General features: G+C 34.6%; 1 protein-coding gene and 2 pseudogenes across 1 annotated transcript; 2 read left to right on the forward strand and 1 right to left on the reverse strand.

Moving 5' to 3' along the window:
* Positions 1-25,995, reverse strand: part of LOC125418930 (SH3 domain-containing protein 1-like) — a 166,584-nt pseudogene that overhangs the window by 106,319 nt on the left and 34,270 nt on the right.
* Positions 10,960-14,195, forward strand: LOC107404118 (tryptamine 5-hydroxylase). The gene is given in 4 exon segments (XM_048463648.2): positions 10,960-11,902; positions 13,452-13,547; positions 13,549-13,894; positions 13,897-14,195. Coding segments are annotated over 4 exon segments (1,554 nt in total). The 5' UTR covers positions 10,960-10,984; the 3' UTR covers positions 14,091-14,195.
* On the forward strand, positions 18,748-21,228 carry LOC132804178 (tryptamine 5-hydroxylase-like; annotated as a pseudogene).

Consider the following 25,995-nt stretch of genomic DNA (forward strand, 5'->3'; position numbering starts at 1 on the left):
AAACTTCTTCCCCCCCCCCTGTCGGTGTCGGACAGCGTCGACAACGGAAATTGTCATCGACATTTCCACTGTCTCGCCGATTTTTACTTCCCTGCGTATATGTATATTAAATTTATTATATTATAATATTTTGTTTTTTCTATATATATATATATATTGTAAAAACTGTTTTTTATTTTTTACAATTTAGTAAATTTTAAGCTTTTTGTATATTTTTTTATTTTTTCTAAACTATGATACCATTTATTTTTTTAATTTTTTTAATATTAAATTTTATTATTATCATGAATTATAATAATATATAGAATGGAAAGAAAAATACACGATATTTTTATAATATTTATTTTTCTAATAGTACTAATTTATGAAATAATAAATAAGTGAAAATAATACAATACAATACATCGTTGTACCAAACAATGTATTATTTTATACAATTCAACATCAAACACAGTATATATATAATATAATACATTTCAATACAATATAACTTATAACAATACAATCCAATATAATCCAATACTGCATACCAAACGTACTTTCAAAGCTAAATAAATTATACATAATTAGATAAATAAATAAAATATAAATACATTATAATACTCAATTAAACGTATAAATTAAGGATATTTTTAATGATAAATTGCATTTTTAGCATTGACATTTTCAAAAAGTTTAGAATTGATATTTCGTTTTCAATAGTAAATGTCAATACCAATGCTAATATGGTAACAAATAACATTGATAAATATATATTTTATTTAATCATATTATTTTTTGACTGGATCTCATTTTTTTAGTTTTAATAATTAAAAAATTAAAAATTAGATTATTTAATAATATGGATCCTATAGATTTTATTATAGTAAGGTACACTATCAAAAAATGCATGCCAACTGCAACTGCATTTTTTGATGCCAAATACAATTGAAATGCAATTGACATTTTTTGTAATGTCCCGTTGGAGAAAACATACACCACAATTTTGTTACTTTTTGGCATTTTAATGGGCAAACACACTATACCATTGAAGATGCTTTCAAATAAGATAATTAGAGTATGATATTATTTTATTCAAACAATACTAGACAATAAAAATCAAGGCAGTCAAATGTCAATCCGACGTGCCAGAAGTGGCTGAAGCTTATGGAGTGCTCCAGTGTAACACCCCGTCCCAAATTGCACCGGAATCTGTGCACGTTGACCGAAGTTGACCGTTGACCGAAGGGTCAAAGTTGACTTTTTGATCCAGTTGGAATTTCGAGTTGACCAGGGTACCGTGGCGAAGTGCACGATGCCACGAGTTCGTAGACTGGTAGCACGTAAAAAACGGAGCTACGGTTTGAAAGTTATGGGCAAAACAAGTTGCGGTCCAAACTGTCCAGGGGGTGCCGGAGTTGACTTTTTATTTTTGGGGAAATGAGCTTTGACTCGTGCATGGTTGTGATGTGCTCGTCGATAAGAGTTCACAGACTAGTGGCACGCTCAAAACGGACATCCGGTTAAAAAGTTATGGACGTTTGAAGTTTGCCGGATACCGTAATATTTTAATGTTTTTGAGTCGGTGAACAGTGAATGCCATGTGTCAGCTTCTGATTGGTCCACGTGGTATGAACAGTGTCACACAGGGGTTTTTATTTGATAAAACTCTCGGGGAAGAGAGAGAAAGAGAGAGAGGAGAGAGAAAGAGAGAGAGAGGATCCGCCGGCCACCGGAATTTTTCCACTGTTCCGGTCGAGTTACTGTGCATGCGCCGGCTAAAAAGTTTCCCCTCCTCATTTCCGGCAAAACCTCCAAGTTTCACGGCGAACGGCCGTCGGACGCGCCCGGATCGGACCTCCGAAGATCGGCAGCGAGTTTTACCCCTCCACCGCCGGCCACTGCAAATCGACCCACTTCCGGCCATTTTCTGGCCACACGCGCCATACACCCATCATCCTCTCCTCAAGTCCGGCCGACCCACCAAAAATCACGGCCATCGGACCACCGACGCGCCGGGATCGGAGCGTTTTCCGGCGAGGGGCCGGAAATCTTCAAACGGTGATTTCTCTGCCGTCCGACCTCCGTTTTGCTCACCGCCGGTCCCGTTGGGTTGCTCTCCTCAAGATCTACAAGTTTGCAAAATTTCACGACCAACGGCCACCGCACACGCCGCCGCCGGTGACCGCGGCGGCTCGCCGGGAAGTACTGTTCCGGCGAGTACCCAGTTTTCCGGCCGGCTCCAGTCCGCTGTGTTCGACCTCCTGAACCCGAATCCGGCATCCGTTTCCGCCAATTCGTGACGGTTTGGGAGAATTGTGGAGCCGAAATCTGAAAAGCTTCCCGGCGAAATTCAAACCCCATCGGGTACGATCCTTGGAAATTGAGACCGAATCTGTGATCAGCATCACTCGAGCTTTGATTCGATATATAACTCGTAAATTCTAGATATCGTTTGTGTTTTGACCCCCCTGGGTACTAGGTATTATTTACCCGAATAAAATATTAATTTATTTGACTGTCTGTAAATTTTGTTTTAGGAGCACCGGTGAGTCGTAGAATTGATCCCGTAGTGGATCGTGGGTTAGTTGCGTGCTCCAGGTGAGTGACCCACCTTCAAATTTATTTTGGGGAATTTAATTGGTGAATATATTATGTATGATTTAAATATTTGAAAATTAATTTCTTGTGCCAAATATTTATTGGATTTATTGTGGAATTATTTATGAATTTATTGGATTTAAGAAAATGTGCATTTTACAAATTTATGCCATGTGAAATTATTTTATGGTTTTGAGGATTTTGAAATTGGTGTGGTTTTAATGGTAAATTGGGCACGATTTGATTTTCAAATATTTCAAGGAAAATATTTGGTTATGTTGGTGATTTCAATTTTTATAAAATATGCCCATGGAATATTTTGAGATTGATTATCATATTTCGAGAATTATTTATACTTGGAAAAATGTGGATATTTGAATTGATGGATTTGGGAGTTGGTGGATTTGAAAATCATGGGATTTATGGCATTGATTATAAAGAAATTGTGGGGAATTTCCCGGTTCAAGCGGATGGATTATGCCCGCTATATTTATGAAAAATGTGAAATTTGTTTTATAATTTAAATTGTGGATTTTATGATTTTTAGATGCACCGTGCACTTACTGGTGTTCTGATTATGTGATATGGTATATGTGATATGGATATTGTGCACACGGATATGATTAGCGTGCAGGTCGGTGTGAGTAGCGCGCAGGTGATATTATGAGGGTGTCCTGTGGATGCCATCGGAGAGGGTGACCACCCCCCTTTGGCCGGGACACCAGGTTAGCAGTGGCGCAGTGGGACGCCACGCGACCGTATGCCGGTTTCTCTCTATAACCTCCTGTCTGGCGGTACCTTGGGACGCTGGATACTGTTGGCGCCACTGGTATACAGTGGGTGCATCAAATGATTTTCAGAACTGTGTTTTAAAAATAAAATGTTTTAAAACTGTATTGGAATTAAAAATATAATTATTACTGTTCTGGTATTTATTTGGTTGGGGATCTTAAATTGGTTTAATTTTCTCTTTACATAATTATTCAATAAATTAATTTCTTTTAAATTAAAATTGTTGGATGCGTGACTTATTATATTCTATTTGATATTTAGTGAATTAATTGATGCCTTGGTTTTCGGGGATTACGAGCAAGGGTTTTGTGAAAAGGTTTTAAAAGGGGAACTTTTCCAACTGAGAGAATTGTAAGGGTTTTGAGAGAAATTATTATTTCCAAATAATTATTATCTATCTACTTATTACTGTGGTATTATATTGTATAGTAGATAGGATCACTCACTGAGATGATTAGCATCTCACACTCTTAAATTCCGTTCCCCTAGGTCCAAGTTGGAGACGTTGATTGTCCGGGGCGAGCCCGACGTCTTAGTTCGTTGCCGAAGGTTCAAGAAGTTTTTCTTCCCTTTTTCCTCTCTATCTTGTATTGTTTCCGTATCTGTCATTTTATAAATTCCGCATGTAACTGTATAATGCTCTGTATACTGTATTGGACGTGTGGTTGTTCTTTATGCACTGGGTTGCTGCTGTTGTTTCTTTTGAAGTGCTGAAATTTGTGGAACAATTTGTAGTACTGTGGGAGCAATAAGGGGACAATTATAGAAGTGTGTTTTCAGTGCAGGTAATTTTTGGTTAGTCCTACCCTTAGGGGAGGTGCTGCCGGATTTTCCGTTGGAAGGTTCGGTGGTATTTCCCTAGGATCAGGGCTTGTCTAGGGTTCCGGGGAAGGAATTCTGGATGGGTCCTGACATCCAGGGACTGATTTTAGCTAAAGAAGAAGGGTGGAATAACTTATGGTGTGAATCAGATGCTAGACTCCTAATTCAACGCCTAAACAATCCAGAATTGTCACCTTCACCATTGGGCGGCCGCAGGATTTATTTTTGACTTTTTGTGTTTAATGAAAGATTTCCAGAAAGTTCATTTCGTCTGGATTCCTAGGGAGGAAAATATACTAGCTGATTATGTCTGTAGTTGGTGTATAAAGCATGACATTACTGGTTTTTTTGTCTCAAAACTCCCTCCCTAGTTGTTTTTCTAGCTTCGTAACCCAGGAGGAGTGTGGTGAGTAGCCAAATCCCTGTGGCTTTCTGTATTCTTTGGGTTTATTGGTTTATAAAAACTTCTCTTTTAGCCAAAAAAAAAAAAAAAAACTAAAAAACTAACGAAAGTAACATAATATATAGGAACTGTTTCACACTTTTTTTTTTTTCATCATCTTATGGATACTCGATCTAGTGTTGCCAGTCTCTCTAAAAACTAAAAAATTTGTAACATTTACCTCTTAGCATAGCCGAAGTTTGAAAAAATGTTTAATTATTATTCAAGTAACATAAACTTATATATGTGACATAGACATTATCAATGCAAGATCTTAAATATTTCATGGTTTCTATAAAACCTTATTCCTTAAAATACATATACAGTTTTTTTTTTTTTTTTTTCCAAATAAAAGAAAGAAAAGAAAATGCATTATTCACTCATTTTTCAGAGTTCATACTTTCTAAAATACAAGTGCTACCACACATAAACTGCGATCCTAATTAAATAGTATTATTTTCATTCTTTTATGTTTCACTGTATCCAAGCATTTTTAAGAGTCATTATTCCTTCAAATATAGGACAATTCCTATTGGCCGTGTTCACATCTATAACATCAGAGTAGCCGGTAATCACATTTGAATAGCATCCATTCCACGTGTCGTTGATATATTGGTCAAACTTGCTCAACTTGTAATCATAAATACTGCTCCAATCAATTCCCTTGTAGTGATCAGCTACACGAATCTCGATACATACCTACAAAATTATCCATAAGATCTTGGTTTATGATTATATAGTCTTGCTATGAGTATGTAATTTTTCCACGAAAAATTTGATTTATATAAAATAAAAAAAATTATCTTGTATAAAATAAAAATTCCTAATAATTGTCACATCTTCTCAAAAAAAAAAAAAAAAAAAAATTAGCTACTTACGCGGTTGTGGTCGAGCGCTCTATCTCATGGATTGTACAAAGCCAACATCCAGTCAGAAGCATCTCCATTCTCATCCTGGCCACGATATATATGGTGGCTCCGATTGATCCAGTAAACGATGGAATATTGTGGACGTGAAGAAATGCACCCCATTGACCAGTTTCGAGCACCAATGGGTATGGAGAAACCCCAGTATGCCCTTGCCAATCATGAGACCCAACATATGTTGATCTGTTTCCTGTTGCATTGTAAATCAAGCAAGCCGTGGTGACAACTACAGCACTATATTTTGGCTTCAAGTTCTCAACGAATTTCCGGGCGTTCACATCTTTGTCGTCTGCACTTTTCATTATCAGAGCTTCGTAAGCTCTGTCTGTTGCCGTTATCTCCTTCCATTGATATTTCGGCATCGCCTCTAATGTTTGGTTCGTAATGGGGATGCCAAACACGTTGGACGCCATTTTTGCTTTTTGAGGCTTTGGAACTCTCAAAACTTTGACGAAAGCTTTGAAGTTGGAATGCTTTATAAGACAATATTGGAGATCGTTTTATTTATATATGCGAAGAACCAAAAAGGCAGCATGATCTAACGTCTGTTTACACAATTGCAATACAAAAAGTCAATTATTTAGTCTTTCTTTTATTATGAAAAAATGTTCTAGTGTTTCAAATTTTATACAGTAAACGCATATGATGAATATAAGGTCGTCATATCAAATTTATAGTCATTGACTTTTTTTTTTTTTTTTTTTTTGGGGGTCTTTGGCCGCTTATTGTCCGAGGATTATAGCATCATTCTTGCTTTTTGGCCAAACAAAATCATTGGGGTTGCAGTTAGCCAGCACTTTATTGGTGAATTTGCTAATTTCTAACAAATGTTTTATCCAAAATTCTATAACATATAGTTTATGAAGCACTTATGCAATAAATACTAAAAAAAATTTTAATAGTTAATTATTTTTTCCACATAAAATCATGAAAATAGAGTTGGGAAAGTACTTTATCCCTTCAAATATTTTTAAAGGGACAAACGTTTTAAAATACATATAAATTATTTCTTAAAAAAATTATTCTTAAAATCAAATGTGATTTAGTAAAGTTTCTTTTTACTTCATTTATTTCTTTTACTTCATTTATTTCTTTACTAGACAAATTTTCTTTTTTATAATTTACTGAAAAAATTATAAACACTTTTATATTTTTTTTTAGTTTGTATTCTCTTAAAAAATTTCAAACATTTGGTTTTCAATTCAATTTTTCAATGTGGTCTTGTATAAATATTTATTATCTATTTGGTTCATTTATGGTCTTGTAAATCCATACATACATTAAATATATTATATATGTTCAAGTAAATAAATATTATTTTGATGATTTTATTTATCTCTTCTTAAATAAAAAAGTGAAGATTAAAAATACAACCTTAAATAAGTATGTATTTAGTAATAGAATTTTATTAATTAAAATTTGATTTATTAATCATATTTAAAATTATAATTGAAATAAGCCGTAATTGTGTTAGATTGGTTGACATGTTTAATTAAAAATATTAATTTTGAATTAAACAAGTCAACTAAAAAAAATGATATGTTCAATAATTATGTTGTATGAATTGATTTTGGATTTGATTTGAAATTTGATTTGAATTTAATTATAATAAATCCAAAGCTGATTGAATAATTGTGTTATATGGATCGATCCTGAAATCGATTAAATTTGGTGAAATCCCCATCCACTTTAATTTAGAATATATTGTAATTTTTGTTAAAAAAAAAAAATTCTAAGGTTTATATGTACACTTATGTATTAGATTTTTTTTTTTTTCCTGTTTGGTACAATTGGGCGTGTCTTTTATATGTGCTAGAAGAATCATTATTTCTTTTAAGAAAAAAAAAGAAAGAAAGAAAATGAAAAGAAAAGACTTGACAGCTGACAAGGTAGTTAAGAACAAAAACAAAGAAGTCTTTTACAGACCTATAAATCAGGAGTAATTAAGCAAAAGATTTTGAAGAATCAAATTTTTTTTTTTAATTATAGATAAATAAAATAAATTTTGAGATAAAATATCCTGTATTAAATTTAAAAAATTGATGATTGATAAATTTAAGATGTGCATTGCATTTGGATTTTAAAAAACTTTTTATATTTTTTATAATGATATTTTATGTAATGACTTTTTTTTAATATAGATTTTTTTTTTTAATTCTTAGTTTTCTATTATTTTCCTGATGTCTTTTCATGAACGACATGTTATTAAAATTGATACGTATGAGGCTGTGAGTCTGAACATGGTTTTGCGAGTAGCAAATGATAAAAGGGAGTACGAAGATTATATATTTCTAGTTTATAGGATTGTTAAAAATGATTAGAAATATACTAAGTCAAATAGTTTCTTAATTGATAAATTTAGAATTTTTTTTTCTTTCAATGAAAAAATAAAAAAGTAATCAATAGATATTGAGTGAAAATTATGATTTTATCTAGACGTTGGTGATGCTTTAAACTTCCACGCTCTTATCCCTTAATCAAAATCTAAAATATTTTACCAATCTATATTACCACTTTGTTTTGGGGTTCAAACCCAGATAAGGTTTTGATAAGATTTCTTTTTATTTTTTTTTTTTTGGGCAAAGATTTTCATAAGATTCTGTATTTCAGACAAACATGGCAGCTAGAAATAAGTATTAAAGAGAAATAAAAAAAAACAACAAATAAATAATAATAATAATAAATCATACGAGAAAGAGACATCCTAATTAGATTAGCATAGAATATAATAATAATAATAATATTTGTGTGATCAAAAGAATAATTTCAATGATCGAACATATTTTATCTATGTCTATATATATATAAATAAATTTATATAGATATATATATATATATGAGATAATGAATTTCAACTATAAAAATTAAAAAAATTTAAATAACTTGTAAAACACGTGATTTGTTAAAAATATAATAATAATATTTGCGTAAGTTGCAGGTTTCATTTTTTTGTTTTTTATGTTTTTTAGAATGGACGGATGGGTTACTGTTAACAATTGACGTTTAAGCTTTTCACCTTAAAAAAATGATGTTTAAGTCTTTGTATAATATTTATAAAAAAAAAAAAGAAAAAAAGAAAAAAAAATCTTTGTATAATAAGCAATCAAGATAAAAATGATGTTCAAGTATTTTTTTTATTTCTTTTTTATTTTGTGATCGTTGCTTGTTCTCCTTGTAGTATTTTCGGTCTGGATGTTGTCCCCTTGCATAACTGGACGAAAATTTTTAAATGAAAAGACAAATTGTCCTCATTACCTTGGAGAAAGAGTAGATTTCTACTAACCTGATAATATTTACCATTAAAATAAAACTGGAAAAGTACTTTATCCTTTCAAATATTTTTAAAATACATATAAATTATTTTTAAAAAATTTTATTCTTAAATCAAATGTCATTTGCTAAAGTTTCTTTTCCCTTCATTTATTTCTTTGTTGAAAAAAAAAATATTTTTTTATAATTTATTGGAATAAATTATAAACACCTTGATATTTAATTCTCTTAAAAAATTTCAAATATTATTTTGATGATTTTATTTATTCTGCTTAAATAAAAGAATGAAAATTAAGAATACATCTTAAATAAGTATATATGTATTTAGTAATAACATTTTATTAATTAAAATTTGATTTAGTAATCTTATTTAAAGTTATAATTTAAATAGACCATAATCATATTAAAATGGTTGATACATTAAATTAAACATGTTAATTTTTAATTAAATAAGTCAACTGTTGTATGAATTGATTATGGATTTGACTCCAAATTTGATTTAAATTCAATTATACTAAATTCAAAACCACTCAACAAATCTGAATTCGATTAAATTTGGGTGAAATCTCATCCACTTTAATTTAGGATATATTATAATTTTTGTAAAAAAAAAACAAAAAAGAAAAAAAATCTAAGGTTTATATGTATGTGTGTATATAGGCTTTTTTCTGTTTTGGTACAATAGGGCGTATGTTTGTATGTGATATAAGAATCATTATTTATTTTAACCAAAAAAACAAATAAAAAAAGAAAAAAGAAAAGAAAAGCCTTGACAGCGGGCATGGTAGTTAAAAACAAATTCAGAGTTGTCTTTCACAGACCCGTAAAGCAGAAGACTTTGAAGAATCAAAAGTCTCTTTTTAATTATAAATAAATAAAAACTTTTGGGATAAAAATCCTATATTAAATTTAAAAAATTGATGATTAAAAAATTTAAAATGTGCAATGCATACTGACTTTGGAAAACTTTTTAAGTTTTTTACAATGACTTTTTTTCATATAGAATTTTTATTTTTTATTTTTTATTCTTAGTTTCGTACTATTTTCCTAATGTCTTTTTCATGGATGATATGTTATTGAGAGAGACAAAATAAATGTGCATTAGAGGAATCAATTGACACATATGAGGCTGTGAGTTCGAACGTGGTAAACTTTATTTGTGTTTTATAATGCATATCATTTTGCGAATAACAAATGATAAAGGGGAATATATATGATGGTTATATATTTTTAGTTTAGACTTCCATAGGATTGTAAAAAATGATTAGAAATATACTAATCCAAATAGTTTGGAAATTGGTAAATCTCATTAAAAGGTTTACTTTTCTTTTCTTTCAAGGAAAAAAAAAAAAAAGTAATCAACTGATATTGAGTGAAAATTATGATTTTATCCAGACATTGTTGATTAAAATCTAAAATATTTTATCAATATATACGTTAGCACTTCTTTTTGGTTCAAAACCAGGTAAGATTCTGATAAGATTTTTTCTTTTTTGGGCAAAAACTTTCATAAGATTCTATATTTCAGACAAACACGCCAGCTAGAAATAAGTATTGAAGAGAATAAAAAAAAAAAACAACAAATAAATAATAATAATATTATAATAATAATAATAAAGGATACTTGCCCAAGCTGCAAGTTTTTTTTTTCTTTCTTTTTTTTCTTTTTTTTAAAGAATGGACGGTTTGAAGTTAACAATTGACGTTTAAGTTTTTCACCTTAGAAAATGACGTTTAAATCTTTGTATGATATATAAAAAATTAAAAAAAAAAAAGAGAAAAAACAAAATCTTTGTATAATAAGCAATCGATATAAAAATGATGTTCAAGTCTTTTTTTAATATGTGATCGTTGTTTGTTCTTCTTGTACTATTTTCATTGGTCTGGATGTTGTCCCCTTGCATAACTGGACGAAAATTTTTAAATGAAAAGACCAATTGTCCTCATTACATTGGAGAAAGAGTAGATTTCTACTAACCTGATAATATTTACCACTAAATTTATTTATTTGTTTATTAAATCAAAAAAATGAAAAGACAATTTGCCCATTTCTAGCTTCAGCTAGCTGCTTCCTATGTATAAGTATTGCACCATCATGGGAGAAAACCAACAGACCATAATAGCAGAACCAGACAGTTAGAGTTTTAAACAAATGGATAATTTTAGCCCTCAGTCTTTCAGTCTCTCTCTCTTACTCTTGGCCTCCTTCCTCTTCTGCATCTTTCGCCTTCGAAAATGGAGTACTAGTACAGGTCACTCACCGTCACAGCCATATCGGCTACCACCCTCACCAACAGCCTTGCCCATTATCGGTCACCTTCATCTCCTCACAGACGAGCCCCACATAACCTTCGCCCAACTGGCCCAAAAACTCGGGCCAATCATCCACCTCCAACTTGGCCAAGTCCCAACAGTCATTGTCTCGTCCTCTCGACTCGCTCGTCTGGTCCTCAAAACCCACGACCACGTTTTCGCAACCCGGCCGCAGCTGATCTCAGCTCAGTACCTGTCCTTTGGTTGTTCCGACGTCTCCTTTTCCCCAAACGGTCCCTACTGGCGCCAAGCACGCAAAATCTGCGTCACCGAGTTGCTGAGTTCGAAACGGGTCAACTCATTCCAGCTCGTCAGGGACGAGGAGGTGAACAGGATGTTGGATTTGATCCGGAATCAGTCCGGGTCGAAGCTGAACTTGAGCAAGGTGTTCTTCAGCTTAGCGAACGATATACTATGCCGCGTGGCGTTCGGGAAGAGGTTCGGAAATAATGGTGATCTGCTTGATGTATTAACTGAGACTAATGTTTTGATTGCTGGGTTTTGCATAGGTGATTTTTTCCCCGAGTGGAAGTGGATCAACTCGGTGACTGGGATGAAGAAGAGGTTGGAGAAGAACTTGAATGATTTGAAAAAAATATGCGATGTAATAATCAATGAGCGTTTACAAAATGATGAATCGAAAACAACAACAACGGGCAATAGTGGGGAAGATTTTTTGGATGTTCTGCTTCGGATGCAACAACGAGACGATTTGGAGGTGCCCATTACAGATGACAGTATCAAAGCTTTGGTTCTGGTTCGTGTCTTTTTTCCTCTCTGTAACGTTTTTGTAATAAATATATTTGAATGATTTGTTTTTAATGGGTTTTAATGTGTATTGATGGGAGCTTTGAATTTCAAAGGTTTGAGTCATTTGAGGGTTCACGGGTTTTGACAAAATAAGCAATTTTGAAAGAAAAAGATCTTAGTTTTTGCAACCTTTTTTCTTGTAATTTTTTTTTTTTTTTGGGAAAAACAAAGAAAAATATTGTGAGAAAAATGTCTCTTGGCATTGTATGTGGTAAAGTTAAGGTACTGAAAGTTCGAAATGAAAGGTAATAGTGGTGCTGTGTTTAAGATCTATTTTATTCTAGAAGACGAACATTACAAAACCATCTGTATCGGTAGTGGGATGAAATTCATTTTAAGAATATTTTGGTATCACACAGATCTCGAACAATCCATTCAACACTATACATACAGGTTTAGAAATTATTTTCTTAATTTATTTGAATTTTTTTTTAACAATTTTAAGATGCATTTCACCCTATTAGTGCAGATGGTTTTGTGATGTTCATCTTTTAGGATATCACAGATTTAGATCTTGTACGCCGCATCACCAAAACCTTTCACTTTGAACTTTCAGTATCTAAGCTTTACCATACACAATGTAAAGAGATGTTTTTCTCCCAATATTTTTCTCTATTTTTTCAAAAAAAAAAAAATTCACAAAAGGAAGGTTGTAAAAACTAAGTTCTTTTTCTTTCAAAATTGCTTATTTTGTCAAAACTCATGAAGCCTCAAATAACTCAAACGTTTGAAATTCAAAGATCCCATCAATACACGTTAAAACCCATTAAAAACAAATTATTCAAATCTATTTATTACAAAAACGTTACAATAACAATTTTAAGACGATTCTCGTCTATATATATCTGTTATTATGTCCTTTGTTATATATATGTGTTATATATTTGTTTGTTTGGAAAAATTTACAAAAACCTTTACCCGTGTCTTTTATTTTGTTTTGGCTAAATTTTTTCAGTTAACACTCTGATAACATTTTTTTTTTTTTTAAATCATTGACCACAATTTTTTTATTTGCGTTTCTTGAATTCACAATTTCGTTTAAGTGTAGGTATGAAGGGCATATGAACTGAGCAAGCAGCCTGTCTCTATACTTAACAAAGTGAATTAGATTTTTTATATTAAAACCTAATTAAAAGGATATAGCCAAATAAGATATGGATTCCATTCGTGATAAGTACCATTTTTCATCAACTTTAATGTATGTATTGTCTCAAACCTTAACTATTCTGTTTTAAAAATTAAAGTATACTGCGTGTAATAGGATTGGATTGCTTCCCACCCAGCCTATCATGATGATTGTCACCCAACATACAATTGCAGACCTAATTATTTGTTAAAATACGTTTTAATAGTTTTACTTAACATATTAATTAATTTCCATTACATAGACATAGATTCTTTATATATATATATATATATATATATATCTCCAAATCAATATAAAAATTAACTTTTAACGTCGATCTCCTGATAATATTTGATTTTATTACGTACAGGACATGTTTGAAGGAGGAACGGATACAACATCGGCCATTCTAGAGTGGACAATGATAGAGTTGGTGAGGCACCCAAAAGTGATGAAAAAAGCACAAAGAAGAGGTTCGGAAAGTCGCATCGGAGACAGGAAAAGTTAATGAGACCCATCTTCAACACCTTCATTACATGAAAGCTGTGGTGAAGGAGACGATGAGATTGCACCCACCAGCACCTCTATTGGCTCCTCGAGAATCCATGGACAAATGCATTCTCGATGGCTTCGAAATACCTGCGAAAACTCGGGTTGTGATAAATGCTTTTGCCATCATGGATCCAAAGTCATGGGAGGATCCTCTAGTTTATAATCCTGAGAGGTTTATTGATGATCAGGATAATAAGAATGATAGTGTTGTAGATAACGATCAAGAATTCAAGTTTGTACCATTTGGAGGAGGAAGAAGAGGTTTGCATTTGGATTTGCAACCATAGAGATTGCACTTGCTCGCCTCTTGTACCATTTCGATTGCGAATTGCCTCCAGAAGTACTTGGCCCTCATGATGTTGACCTCGATGAGATTTTTGGGCTTGCCTCCAGAAAGAAGTCTACTCTTGTCCTTGTCCCGACAACCAATAAAGATTTTCCAGTCGTCCACATTTGAATCAAATTGACCGTCGGGAAATGTTGATAAAAAACGTCGTTGTTTCTATTTCATTAACTAGCTATTGTTTGTTTTGTTGTTCAATTCCACGTACGCACCGTTTGATTTAGCCCGAAGTGTAGTCTTTTTTATTAGTTTTGTTTTGTGTCTGTTGTGTTAAAGGCCGGTTGTTCTTGATGTAAATGGCTAGTATATAAGCCATGGTCGTCTTCTCCACTCTCCTCCTCCTCCCCAGACCACAGGAAGATAGATGTTTCGTATTCCCTATCACTTCTGATTGTATTTCCATTCCAAATAAGAGAAACATGTATCCATTGGGTTATTATTACTATTTTTTTGGTTATTCACTTTTCTGTTAACTCATATATTAGTTCGGATATTTGTCGCACCAGCTCTAGTGCATGGGTATCATTCTCCACTACATTATACATAAAATGCTATGCTAGTTTTGAATATAATTATGTGTTCTACATTCTAATATTCTTCTCTTGTAGGTAAGAAAATGGGGTTCCAATTGAGAGCTACAGAGTTAAGTGTATGTCGATATTGGGGCTTCTTGTGGATAAGGATGCACCACTTGTCTGGAAAAGTTGGTATATCTTTTGCACCTGCGTCTTTGACTTATCTATTTTCCTTTTTGGTTTATTATTATAATCCAGATTTAGATGCCATCAAACAAATGCTTGTGAATTAGCTTTATATGTCTGTACGTAGAAGCCTCGTGTCCTATCAAACCGTCCAAATCTTCCGCTCTTTGTCTCCAATAATATAATTATTTTATTTAAACAGTACGTGAAAATACATGAAAGACAAAAGGATCCAAGCAATACAAGGTTAGTTTTTTACCTGACCGAGAAAATGAAAATAAAAATAAAAATAAAAGATTCTGTTTGATTCATGGTTTCTAAAAGATCTTATTCTTTAAAATACACACAGAAATTTTTTTTTTTAAATACATATCTAGAATATATAGTTTATTCAATATTTTTTCAGAGTTCATATTGTCTTAAATACAGATGCCATTTTACGTCAATTGAGATCATGATTGAGTATACGCATATTTTATTTCTCATGTTCATTGTATCCATGTACTTTTTTAAAGTCATTATTCCCTCAAAAATAAAATAAAAAATTGTATTATCAGTCTATAACATATGAATAGCCGGTTATTACAGCTGAGTAGCATCCATTCAACTCGGCATTGCCATAGTGGTGATCAAATTTTCTCAACTTCCTCGACATGTCATCATGGATACTTCTCTAATCAGTTCTCTTAAATTGATAAGCTTCACCAATTTCAGTATAAATCTACAAATTATACAAAGATCAAGGTATGCAATTATATATATAAAAGATCGAAAAATACATTCATATTCAGCATAGTCATTTAAATTAATATGATTTAAAACTAAAAACTCATATTGGAAAATAAAATAAAATAAAAAATTTAAATATTTACCAAATCACAATACGGATTTTTAAAAATTAGATTCACTAAGGCAGTCGTTGTCATTGTATGGATTGTACCAAGACAACATCCAGTCAAAAGCATCTCCATTTCTCATGCTCACCATCATATATGGTAGCTGCAATGGATCCAGCATATCGAGACTCCTGGACGTGAAGAGGTGGACCTCATTGACCATTTTCGAGCAGTAACGGGTATGGACAATCCCCACTATGCCCTTCACAATAGTGGGACTCAACAAATGTTAATCTCTTTCCATTTGTGTTGTAGATGAACCAAAGTGTGGAGATCAGCGGAGCACCATTATTTTTTTTTCCCAACCCCTCAACAAATATTGTCTGCATCTTTCATCATCAGCGCCTCATAAGCTCTGTCTACTGCCGTTATGACCAGCTTATTTTAATATTCCGGCATCGCCTTTAATGTTTGGTTCCTAATGAGGTTGACGAACACGTTCAACGCCATTTTTTTTTCCCGACCTTTGAGAAAATCCAAAAAGTTTGAAAGTTATAATTTTATCAAAGTTAATGGGGAATTATGCTTTGTCAATGGAAATCATTTGTAGTGTTAATATACATGCACATTATATATGGCACGGGCATACATACATGCACATTATTTTTTCCTTTATATATATATATATAATATATATATCCTCTTTCCTCACGCATGGTAGTTATTCCATGATGGTGGCAGCCTTCCACTTGTCTAGTTTAGCTTTGTCACTTGTCTTCATGACTTCACCACCTGTTTGCCCATATAATAATGCCAACAACTTTCCCTCTTTCAAGTACAATGTAATGTAGACCTTGATTCCATATACTGCCCCCTCTTTCACCTTTATTCCATATATTCTGATTACATGGAGACTTTTTGGTGATACTAACCTGTCTAATTCATTTTTTTCTTTCCATATTTGGCCTCCGTTGTCATATTATGCATGCTGTCCCCATGAATGACAAAGTCATTTTTTTTTTTTTTTTTTTTTGATAAAGGAATGACAAAGTCATTGGGATTGCAGTCAACCGGCACTTTTATTGGTGAATTTGCTAATTTCTAACAAATTTTCTATTTAAAATTTCATAATATATAGTTTATGACCACATATGCAATGAATACTAAAAAAACACATAAATAGTACTTTTATATGTATTTTTTAAATAAAATAAGTATTTTTTTTCTTAATAATTATTTAAAATTTATTTTCTCCATATGAAATCATGAAAATTAAATTGGGAAAGTACTTTATCTTTTCAAATATTTTTAAAATGATAAACATTTTAAAATACATATAAATTATTTTTAAAAAATTTATTCTTAAAATCAAATGTATTTAGCAAAGTTTCTTTTTGCTTCATTTATTTCGTTATTAACAAAATATTATTTATAATTTATTGGAATAAATTATAAACACTTATACTTTTTTAGTTTATATTCTTTTAAAAATTTCGAACGTTTGGTTTTCAATTCAATTTTTAAATATGGTTCTGTATATATATTATGTATTTGGTGCCCAATAAATCCATACATACATTAAATATATTATATAGTTTCAGGTAAATAAATATTTTTTTGATGATTTTATTTATCTATTCTTAAATAAAAGAATGAAAATTAAAAATACAATCTAAAATAAGTATGTATTTAGTAATAACATTTTATTAATTATAATTTGATTTATTAATCATATTAAAATTATTATTTAAATAGGCTATAATCGTGTTAGATTGATTGGCAATTTAATTAAACATGTTAATTTTTAATTAAACAAGTCAACTCAAAAAATGATATGTTCAATAATCATGTTATATAAATTGATTCTAGATTTTACGCCAAATATGATTTGAATCCAATTATAATATATTCAAAGTCGCTAAACAAATCTTGAATTAATTCGGTTAAATTTGAGTAAAATCCTCATCCACTTTAATTGAGAATACATTGTAATTTTTGTTAAAAAAAAAAAAAGAAGGAAAAATTCTTATAGTATGATATAATTTTTGTAAAAAAAAAAAAAAGAAAAAAAAGAAGAAAAAATGCTAAGGTTTATATGTATGTGTATATATTTGGTTTTTTTTTTTTTTCCCCCGTTTTGTCCAGTAGGACGTGTGTTTATATGTGCTATAAGAATCATTATTTCTTTTAAGATTAAAAAAAAAGAATAAAAAAAAAGAAAAAAAAGAAAGAAAAGAAAATAGTCTTTCACACACCTATAAATCAGGAGTAATTAAGCAGAAGACTTTGAAGAATCAAAAGTCTACTTTTTAATTATAAATAAATAAAATTAAATTTTGAGATAAAAAAAAATCCTATACTAAATTTAAAAAATTGATGACTAATAAATTTAGGATGTGGATTTCATTTGGATTTTGAGAAACCTTTTAAATTTTTTATAATGATTTTTTTTGTTATATAGACCTTTTTTATGCTTACTTTCGTATTATTCTTCTGAGTTCTTTTTATGAATGGCATGTTATAGAAAGAGACAAATTAAATGTGCATTAGAGTAATAAATTAATACATACGAGGCTGTGAGTTTGATTGTGGCAAGCTCTATTTGTGTTTTATGGTGCATCCATTATGCGAACAGCAAATGGTAAAGGAGGCTGAAAAAGTTATAAATTTTTAGTTTAGACTTTCATAGGGTTGTAAAAAAATGATTGGAAATATACTAACTTAAAATAGTTTCTGGACTGATAAATCGTATCAGAAAGTTTGTTTTTCTTTTAGTGCAAAAAAAAGAAAAGAAAAAAAAAGAGTAATCAATTGATATTGAGGCTAAATTATGATTTTATCCCGACGTTGGAGGTACATTTAACTTCCACGCTCTCATCCCTTGATCAAAATCCAAAATATTTTATCAATCTATACGTTAGCACTTCTTTTTTGTTCAAAACCAGGTAAGATTCTGATACGATTTTTTTTTTTTTGGGGAAAATTTTTCATAAGATTCTATATTTTAGACAAACATGCCAGCTAGAAATAAGTATTAAAGAGAAATAAAGAAAAAGCGACAAATAAATGATAATAATAAAACCAAGGAGACAGAGACATCGTAATAAATATGTATACTTGCCCACGTTGCAGTTTTATTTTTATTTTTTTATTTATTTTTATTTTTTTATTTATTTTTTTTACAATGCACGGTTTGCAGTTAACAATTGACTTTTAAGTTTTTCACCTTAAAAAATGACGTGTAAGTTTTTGTATAATATTTATAACAAGAAAAAAGAGAAAAATCTTTGTATAATAACGAATCGATATAAAGAGTACATTTATATTTAACACTAAATTTATTTATTTGCTTATTAGAATAAATAAGTGGAAAGACAATTTGCCTGCTTGCTATGTTATGTATATGTATTCCACAATCATGGAAGAAAACAAACAGATCATAACAGCAGAACCAGACAGTTAAAGTTTTAAACAAATGGACCATTTTGGTCTCCAGTCTTTCAGTCTCCCTTACTCTTGGCCTCCTTTCTCTTCTGCATCTTTTGGCTCCGAAAATGGAGTAGTAGTACAGGTCACTCACCGTCACAGTCATGTCCGTTGCCACCCTCACCAACAGCTGCCTTGCCAATTATCGGTCACCTTCATCTCCTCACAGACATGTCCCACATAACCTTCGCACGACTGGCTCACAAACTCGGGCCCATCATTTACCTCCAACTCGGCCAAGTCCCAACCGTCATAATCTCGTCCTCTCGACTGGATCGTCTGGCCCTCAAAACCCACGCCCACGTCTTCGGAACCCGCCCACAGCTGATCTCACTTACTACCTATCCATTGGTTGTTCCAACGTCTTCTTTTCCCCAACCGGTCCCTATTGGCGTCAAGCACGCAAAATCTGCGTCACCGAGTTGCTGAGCTTGAAACGAATCAACTCGTTCCAACTCGTCAGGGATGAGGAGGTGAACAGGATGTTGGATTGGATCCGGAATCAGTCTGGGTCGAGGCTCAACATGATCAAGGCGTTCTTCACCTTATGGCGTTCGGGAAGAGGGTCGGGAATAATCGTGATCTGCTGGATGTAATAACGGAGACTAATGTTTTGCTTTCTGGGTTTTGCGTAGGAGATTTTTTCCCCGAGTGGAAGTGGGTTAACTCGGTGAGTGGGAGATTGGAAAAGAAGTTGAACGATTTGAGAAAAATATGCGATGGAATAATCAATGAGCGTTTACAAAATAATGAATTAAAAACAACAACGGGAAATAGTTGGGAAGATTTTTTGGACGTTCTGCTTCGGTTGCAGCAACGAGACGATTTGGAGGTGCCCATTACAGATGAAAATATCAAAGCTTTGGTTATGGATTGTGTCTTTTTATGGATGGTGTCTTTTTCTCTCTCTGTACTTTTTTGTTTTTTTTGTTTTTATCATTTACCACAATTTTTTAGCTTGCGTTTCTTGAATTCACAATTTCATATGAAGGGCATATGAACTGAGTAAGTAGCCTGTCTCTATACTTAAAAAAGTGAATTAGCTTTTTTATGTTAAAACCTAATTAAAAGGATATAGCCAAATAAGATATGGATTCTATTCGTAATAAGTACCATTTTTCATCAACTTTAATATATGTAATTTCTCAAACCTTCATTGTTCTGTTGTCAAAATTAAAGTACACAGCGTGTAATAAGATTGGATCGCTTCCCACCCAGCAAACCTGTCATGATGATTGTCACCCAACATACAATTGCAGGCCTAATTAACCTACACAGTCGATTTTATTGCGTGGTTAATTATTTGTTAAAATACATTTTGATAGTTTTACTTAGCTTATTAATTAATTTCCATTACTTAGATTCTTTTTATTTCCCCAAATTAATATAAAAATTAACTTCTAACGTCGATCTTTTGATAATATTTGATTTTATTACGTACAGGACATGTTCGAAGGAGGCACGGATACAACATCTGCCATCCTAGAGTGGACAATGATAGAGTTGGTAAGGCACCCAAGAGTGATGAAGAAAGCACAAGAAGAGGTTCGGAACGTCGCATCGGAGATTGTACGAGACCCATCTTGAGCACCTTCATTACATGAAAGCTGTGGTGAAGGAGACATCGAGATTGCACCCACCAACACCTCTACTGGCTCCTCGAGAATCCATGGACAAATGCATTCTCGATGGCTTCGAAATACCTGCTAAAACTCGGGTTGTGATAAACGCTTTTGCCATCGGAAGGGATCCAAAGTCATGGGAGGATTCTCTAGTTTATAATCCCGAGAGGTTTATTGATGATGAGGATAATAAGAATGGTAGTGTTGTAGATATTGATCTTGTCAAGGATCAAGAATTCAAGTTTGTACCATTTGGAGGTTGCCCTAGTTTTGCATTTGGATTAGCAACCATAGAGATTGCACTTGCTCGTCTCTTTTACCATTTCGATTGGGAATTGCCTCCAGAAGGACTTGAGCCTCATGATGTTGACCTCGATGAGATTTTTGGGCTTGCCTCCGGAAAGAGGTCTCTTGTTCTTGTCCCGAAAACCAATAAAGATTTCCCAGTCGACGTCGTTTCTTTTTTATTAATTAGCTATTGTTTGTTTTGTTGTTCAATTCCACACGCATCGTTTCATTAAGCCCAAAGTGTAGTCGTTTTGATTAGTTTTGTTTTGTGTCTGTTGTGTCTGTTGTGTCTGTTGTGTTAAAGGCCGGTTGTCCTTGATGTAAATGGCTAGTATATAAGCCATGGTCGTCTTCTCCACTCTCGTCCTCCTCCCCAGGCCACAGGAAGATAGATGTTTCGTATTCTCTATCATTTCTGATTGTATTTTCATTGCAAATAAGAGAAACATGTATCCATTGGGTTATTATTATTATTTTTTTGGTTATTCACTTTTCCGTTAACTCATATATTACTTTGGATATTTGTCCATCTAGCTCGAGTTCATGTGTATCATTCTGCACTATATTATACATAAAATGCTATGCTACTTTTGAATATAATTATGTGTTCTACATTCTAATATTCTTCTCTTGTAGGTAAGAAAATGGGTTCCAATTGAAAGCTACAGAGTTGAGTGCATGTCGATATTAGGACTTCTCATGGATAATGATGCACCACTGTTGTCTGGAGAAGGTCCTATATGTAACACCCCGTCCCAAATAGCACCGGAATCCGTGCACGTTGACCGAGGTTGACCGTTGACCGAGCAGATCAAAAGTTGACTTTTTGCTCCAATTGGAATTTCGAGTTGACCAGGGTACCGTGGCGAAGTGCATGACGCCCTGAGTTCGTAGACTAGTAGCACGTCAAAAACGGAGCTACGGTTTGAAAGTTGGGCGAAACAATTTGAAGTGCAAACTATCCAAAAGGTGCCAGGAGCTGACTTTTTCTTGTGATATAATTTTGAGTTGACTCTTGTATGGTTGTAAAGTACTCGTCGATACGAGTTCATAGACTAGCGGCACGTTTAAATCGGACATTTGGTTAAAACGTTATGGACGTTTGAAATTCACCGGATACCGTATTATTTTAATATATCTGGCTTAAGTGCACAGTAACGCCATGTGTCAGCTTCTGATTGGTCCACTTGGCATGAACAGTGTCACACAGGGGTTTTTATTTGTTAAAACTCTCGGGGAAGAGAGAGAAAGAGAGAGAGAGAGTCGCCGGCCACCGGAGATTTTCAAATTTTCTGGCCGAGTTACTGCACACGCGCCGGCCAGCAAGGTTGCCCTCCTCATTTCCGACAAAACCTCCAAATTTCACAGTGAACGGCCGTCGGACTCGCCCGGATCGGACGTTCGAAGACCGGCAGCGAGTTTTTCCCCTCCACCGCCGGCCACCGCAAATCGACCCACTTTCGGCCATTTTCCGGCCACACGCGCCGTACACCCATCCTCCTCCCCTCAAGTCCGGCCGACCCACCAAAAATCACGGCCATCGGACCACCGACGCGCCGGGATCGGAGCATTTTCCGGCGAGGGGCCGGAAATCTTCAAACGGTGATTTCTCCGCCGTCCGGCCTCCGTTTACTCACCGCCGGTCCCGTTGGGTTGGTCTCCTCACGATCTACAAGTCTGCAAAATTTCACGACCAACGGCCACCGCACGCGCCGTCGCCGGCGACGGTTGCCGGTGACCGCGGCAGCTCGCCGGAAAGTACTGTTCCGGTGAGTACCCAGTTTTCCGGCCGACTCCAGTCCGCTGTGTTCGACCTCCTGAACCCGAATCCGGCATCCGTTTCTGCCAATTCGCGACGGTTTGGGAGAATTGCGGAGCCGAAATCCGAAAAGCTTCCCAGCGAAATTCCGACCCCGTCGGGTACGATCATCGGAAATTAAGACCGGATCTGTGATTAGCATCACTCGAGCTTCGATTCGGTATATAATTCGTAAATTTTAGTTATCGTTTGGTGTTCGCTCCCCGGGTACCCATTTGGGAATTACCCGAATAAAATATTAATATTTGTGGTTTGGTACTGTGGATGTTTTAGGTGCACGTGCGAGTAGCGGAGTCGATCCTACGGAGGATCTTGATTGAGATACGCGCATAAGGTGAGTGACCCACCTTCAAATTAATTTCGGGGAATTTAATTGGTGAATATATTATGTGTGATTTAAATATTTGAAATTTAATTTCTATGTGCCAAATATTTATTTGATTTATTATGGAATTATTTGTGAATTTATCGGATTTAAGAAAATGTGCATTTCACCAATTTATGCCATGTGAAATTATTTTATGGTTTTGCGAATTTTGAAATTCTTGTGGTTTTAATATTAAATTGGGCATGATTTGATTTTCAAATATTTCAAAGAAAATATTTGGTTATGTTGGTGATTTCAATTTTTATAAAATATGCCCATGGAATATTATGAGATTTGATTATGATATTTCGAGAAATTATTTATGCTTGGAAAAATGTGGATATTTGAATTGATGGATTTGGGAGTTGGTGGATTTGAAAATCATGGAATTTATGGTATTGATTATAAAGAAATTGTGGAGAATTTCCCGATTCAAGCTAATGGATTATGCCCGCTATGCTTGTGAAAAATGTGAAATTTGTTTTATAATTTAAATTTACGGATTTTATGATTTTTAGATGCACCATGCACGTACTGGTGTTCTGATTATATGTGATATGGTATATGTGATATGGATATTGTGCACACGGATATGATTAGCGTGCAGGTGGGTGTGAGTAGCGCGCAGGTGATATTATGAGGGTGTCCTGTGGTTGCTATCGGAGAGGGTGGCCAACCCCCATGACCGGGACACCAGGTTAGCAGCGGCGCAGTGGGACGCCACGCGACCGTATGCCGGTTTCTTTCTATAACCTCCTGTCTGGCGGTACCTCGGGACGCTGGGTACTGTTGACACCACTGGTATATAGTGGGTGCATCAACTGATTTTTGGAACTGTGTTTTAAAAATAAAATGTTTTAAAACTGTATTGGAATTAAAATTAATTATTACTGTTTCCGGTATTTAATTATTTGATGTCTTGGTTTTCGGGGAATATGAATAAAGGGTTTTGTGAAAATGTTTTAAAAGGGGAACCTTTCCAACTGAGAGAATTGTAAGGGTTTTGAGAGAAAATATTATTTCCAAATAATTATTATTTATATACTTATTACCGTGGTATTATATTGTATAGTAGTAGGGTCGCTCACTGAGATGATTAGCATCTCACACTCTTAAATTCCGTTCCTCTAGGTACCAGGTTGTCGGTGTTCACTCGGAGCGGACTTGATCTTCCTCGCTGTATTAGTTCGTGCAGTACCTTGTTCTTCTTTTACTGCAGTTGTAATATTTCTTTCACTCTTGCTGTATTCTATATTTTGTAGTATGTCATAAAGCTCTGTATACTGTATGGGACACTTATGTATTTAAATTGCACTGGATTACTATATTTTTATTTTGGAGTGCTGAAATTTGTGGAACCAGTTTGTAGTACTGTGGGAGGAATAAGGGGACAATTATAGAAGTGCGTTTTCAGTGCAGGAAATTTTGTGGTAAGTCCATCCCTTAGGGGAGGTTCTGCCGGATTTTCCACAGGAGGATCCGGTAGGGTTTCCCTGGGATTAGGGCTTGTCTAGGGTTCCGGTGGGGAACTTTGGACGGGTCCTGACAGTTGGTATCAGAGCATAGGTTCTTGTAATCCTAAGGGACTGTGCATTGTTGTACAGCCCATCCGTAAATTTCTTCCTTTTGTAATCGTGCTTAAGTGTCCCTGTTTCTAAACTCTTGTTTGTTTCCTCAGAATCTGCTACAATGAGTCGACGGGACACACGTAGAACTCGGGAACGCTCGGCTGAGAGTTCCGGGAGTCGATCAAGCCTTAGAAATCTGGTCTCTCAGCTAACTAGAGCCTTAGGAGGTTCAAGCTCTAGTAACCGATCCATGGATCAGGCTCGACGTTTAGGAGCCGTGGAGTTCGATGGAAGCCAAGGCCCAGCTGCAGCCTTGAAGTGGCTATCCAGCATGGAGAAAATCTTGGAAGAGGGGATGCAGTGCCCCGATGAGGATATGGTGAGGATTTCTGGGTTCATGCTAGAGGGAGACGCCCGGAAGTGGTGGCAAATAGAGAAGACTCGCAGAAGGCATACGTGGGACCAGTTCATGATTGCCTTCTCTACTGAGTTTTGTCCTCCTGCCTACAGTGAGGCGAGAAGGAGAGAGTTCGAGGAACTACGCCAGGGGAACATGACAGTGACAGAGTACGAGAGGAGGTTCCGGGAACTGTTAGAATTCTGCATGCACCTGATTCCTGACGATCACGCGAAGAAGGTGAGGTTCATAGACGGGTTGAACGAGAGCATCGGCTACACCCTTTCTGGGTCAGTACACGCCACTTATCAGTCCGCTAGAGATGCAGCGCTCGAGCTAGAGAGACAGGCAGAGATACGCAGACCCTCAAGGCGTAGATCGTTCGAAGGTTCGTACAGCGGGGTACCTCGACAGGGGGCATCTAAGAAGAGCCATAGTTCAGGCTCAGACAGTGATGGGTTCAGCCCTCGAGGCAGATTTCAGAGGAGAGGCGGCTATCGTATGCCCCAACCAGCACGCCATTCCATTAACGGCGGCACGAGTTCATATCAGCACTCTGGGTTTAGCCCCAAGCCATTCTGCAGACGTTGCAATAAAGCACACCATGGGATTTGCCAGTATGAGGGTGTGTGCTTTCAGTGTGGACAGGCGGGACATATTAAGAGGAATTGCCCTTATGGAGAGGCGGGAGTGTTAGGGGCGAGCCCACCATCACATCAGGCCAGTGGATCGCAAGGTCAGAGTTCCCGAGGGAGTTATGCAGTAGGAGGTTCATCGGGATCAGTCCCACAGCCTGTTGGGCCGAGCAGGGGTAGAGGACGGAGGCCCCAGCAGACAGGACAGGGTCGAGTGTTTGCGATGACGCAGCAGGAGGCCCTAGCTACACCGGACATCGTGACAGGTACATTGAATATATTCGGTAATGATGCATTGGT

Source organism: Ziziphus jujuba, chromosome 6, assembly GCF_031755915.1.
Source record: "Ziziphus jujuba cultivar Dongzao chromosome 6, ASM3175591v1".
NCBI classification, from domain to species: Eukaryota; Viridiplantae; Streptophyta; class Magnoliopsida; order Rosales; family Rhamnaceae; genus Ziziphus; species Ziziphus jujuba.